The following is a 1,178-nucleotide window of genomic DNA, read 5'->3' as shown; positions in this document are numbered from 1 at the left end:
TAGCAGCTCACGCACGTCCACTGTCTACCACTGGCCCTGGTCGCACACTGCCACTGAGCTGCGCTGGTCCGCAGGCTGGTGCGGGAACTCAGCATCAGGTCGAGTCGAGGAAGATCGCGGAAGGTCGAGTCGAGGAAGAGAACAAGATCAGGTGCGGGTCCGGTAGACCGGTCCGCAGCGCCATATGCGTGGCAAAGGACGCGAAAAGTGCCCACTGAAGCTTCCGCTCCTTGACTTCACGTTGATCTGTGATGATGCCCACACGCCACAGCCCTGCAGCAAAGGCGGGCGGGCCGACCCCGCGGCCATCGCCGCTGCCGCCGCCGCCCCCTCCGCCGCCGCCCCCTCCGCCTTCGTCCTCACCTTGGGCTGCATCACCCGCGCCGCCGTCGTGCACCGGCTCTCGTGCTCATTCAACGGCGCCTCGAGTTGCAGGCCTGCGGCACTGGCGTTGTCGTGGTCAGGCTGCCCAACGTCGGCGCGGGAGGGAGGGGGCAAAGCCGTTATGGAGAGCGCGAGAGCGAGCGCCAAGAGGGCCCAGATTCTGAGCAGCAGCCCGCCTTGTCATGGGCCCACTTGCCGACGTGCGTGCAGCTTCACTGTCTAGGAATTCCTAGGACGAACGCCGAAGTTTGCTCTCCGACGCCGTGCCGAGCGAAACCTTTTCCTTCGAAGCTCAGCGTCGTAGCCGGGCGAGCGGAATAGGGAGAGAGCACCTTGAGGCCGTTCAATAGAGCCCGTACTATAGTCGAGAGTCGCTCGCCGGCCGGCGCAGTGCTGCTCTGACCGCTCCGCCGGGCCCCCTCCGGGCCGCCGCCGCGGAGACGTGCACATAGGGCAAGTTGGTATTTTCATAATGTATATGAACTTCAAAATAGTATTGGCTAGTCTAATTCTACTCATCACAACTCGCCAGGAACACCCCCACACTATAGGGTCATTGTGTAGCCCTGCTTAGAAGGAAAAGCAAAAGGTCTACTGCAAGGTCCGTATGGGCTAGTATGGCTCACCGTGTGTAGAGTCGGCCCATACCGCACTTTCCACTTATTAACTGGAGAGCAGGCGCCCCGAGAGCAGGCGCCCCGTTCCTTTAGACCTTTTTGCGATAAATCACCCGCCGGGCACTGTGTACTCCCTTCCCGCGTCCACCGCCACGAGGCGCCACTCGGGCAGCACCA

The 1,178-nt window shown here is 62.1% G+C and overlaps 1 protein-coding gene across 1 annotated transcript; it reads right to left on the bottom strand.

The window, feature by feature from the left end:
* Positions 1-24: 24 nt before the first annotated feature.
* On the bottom strand, positions 25-903 carry EMIHUDRAFT_259595 (hypothetical protein; the record flags this gene model as incomplete). The annotated part of the gene is made up of 4 exons (XM_005756829.1): positions 25-87; positions 241-273; positions 364-544; positions 833-903. The coding sequence occupies 4 exons, from the start codon at positions 901-903 to the stop codon at positions 25-27; spliced, it is 348 nt and encodes a 115-aa protein (XP_005756886.1).
* Between the last annotated feature and the right edge of the window lie 275 nt (positions 904-1,178).

The sequence above is a fragment of the Emiliania huxleyi genome (genome assembly GCF_000372725.1).
Source record: "Emiliania huxleyi CCMP1516 unplaced genomic scaffold EMIHUscaffold_9453, whole genome shotgun sequence".
NCBI lineage: Eukaryota > Haptophyta > Isochrysidales > Noelaerhabdaceae > Emiliania > Emiliania huxleyi.
The sequence above is the reverse complement of the archived record's forward strand: the minus strand, read 5'-3'. Positions and strand labels throughout refer to the sequence as shown.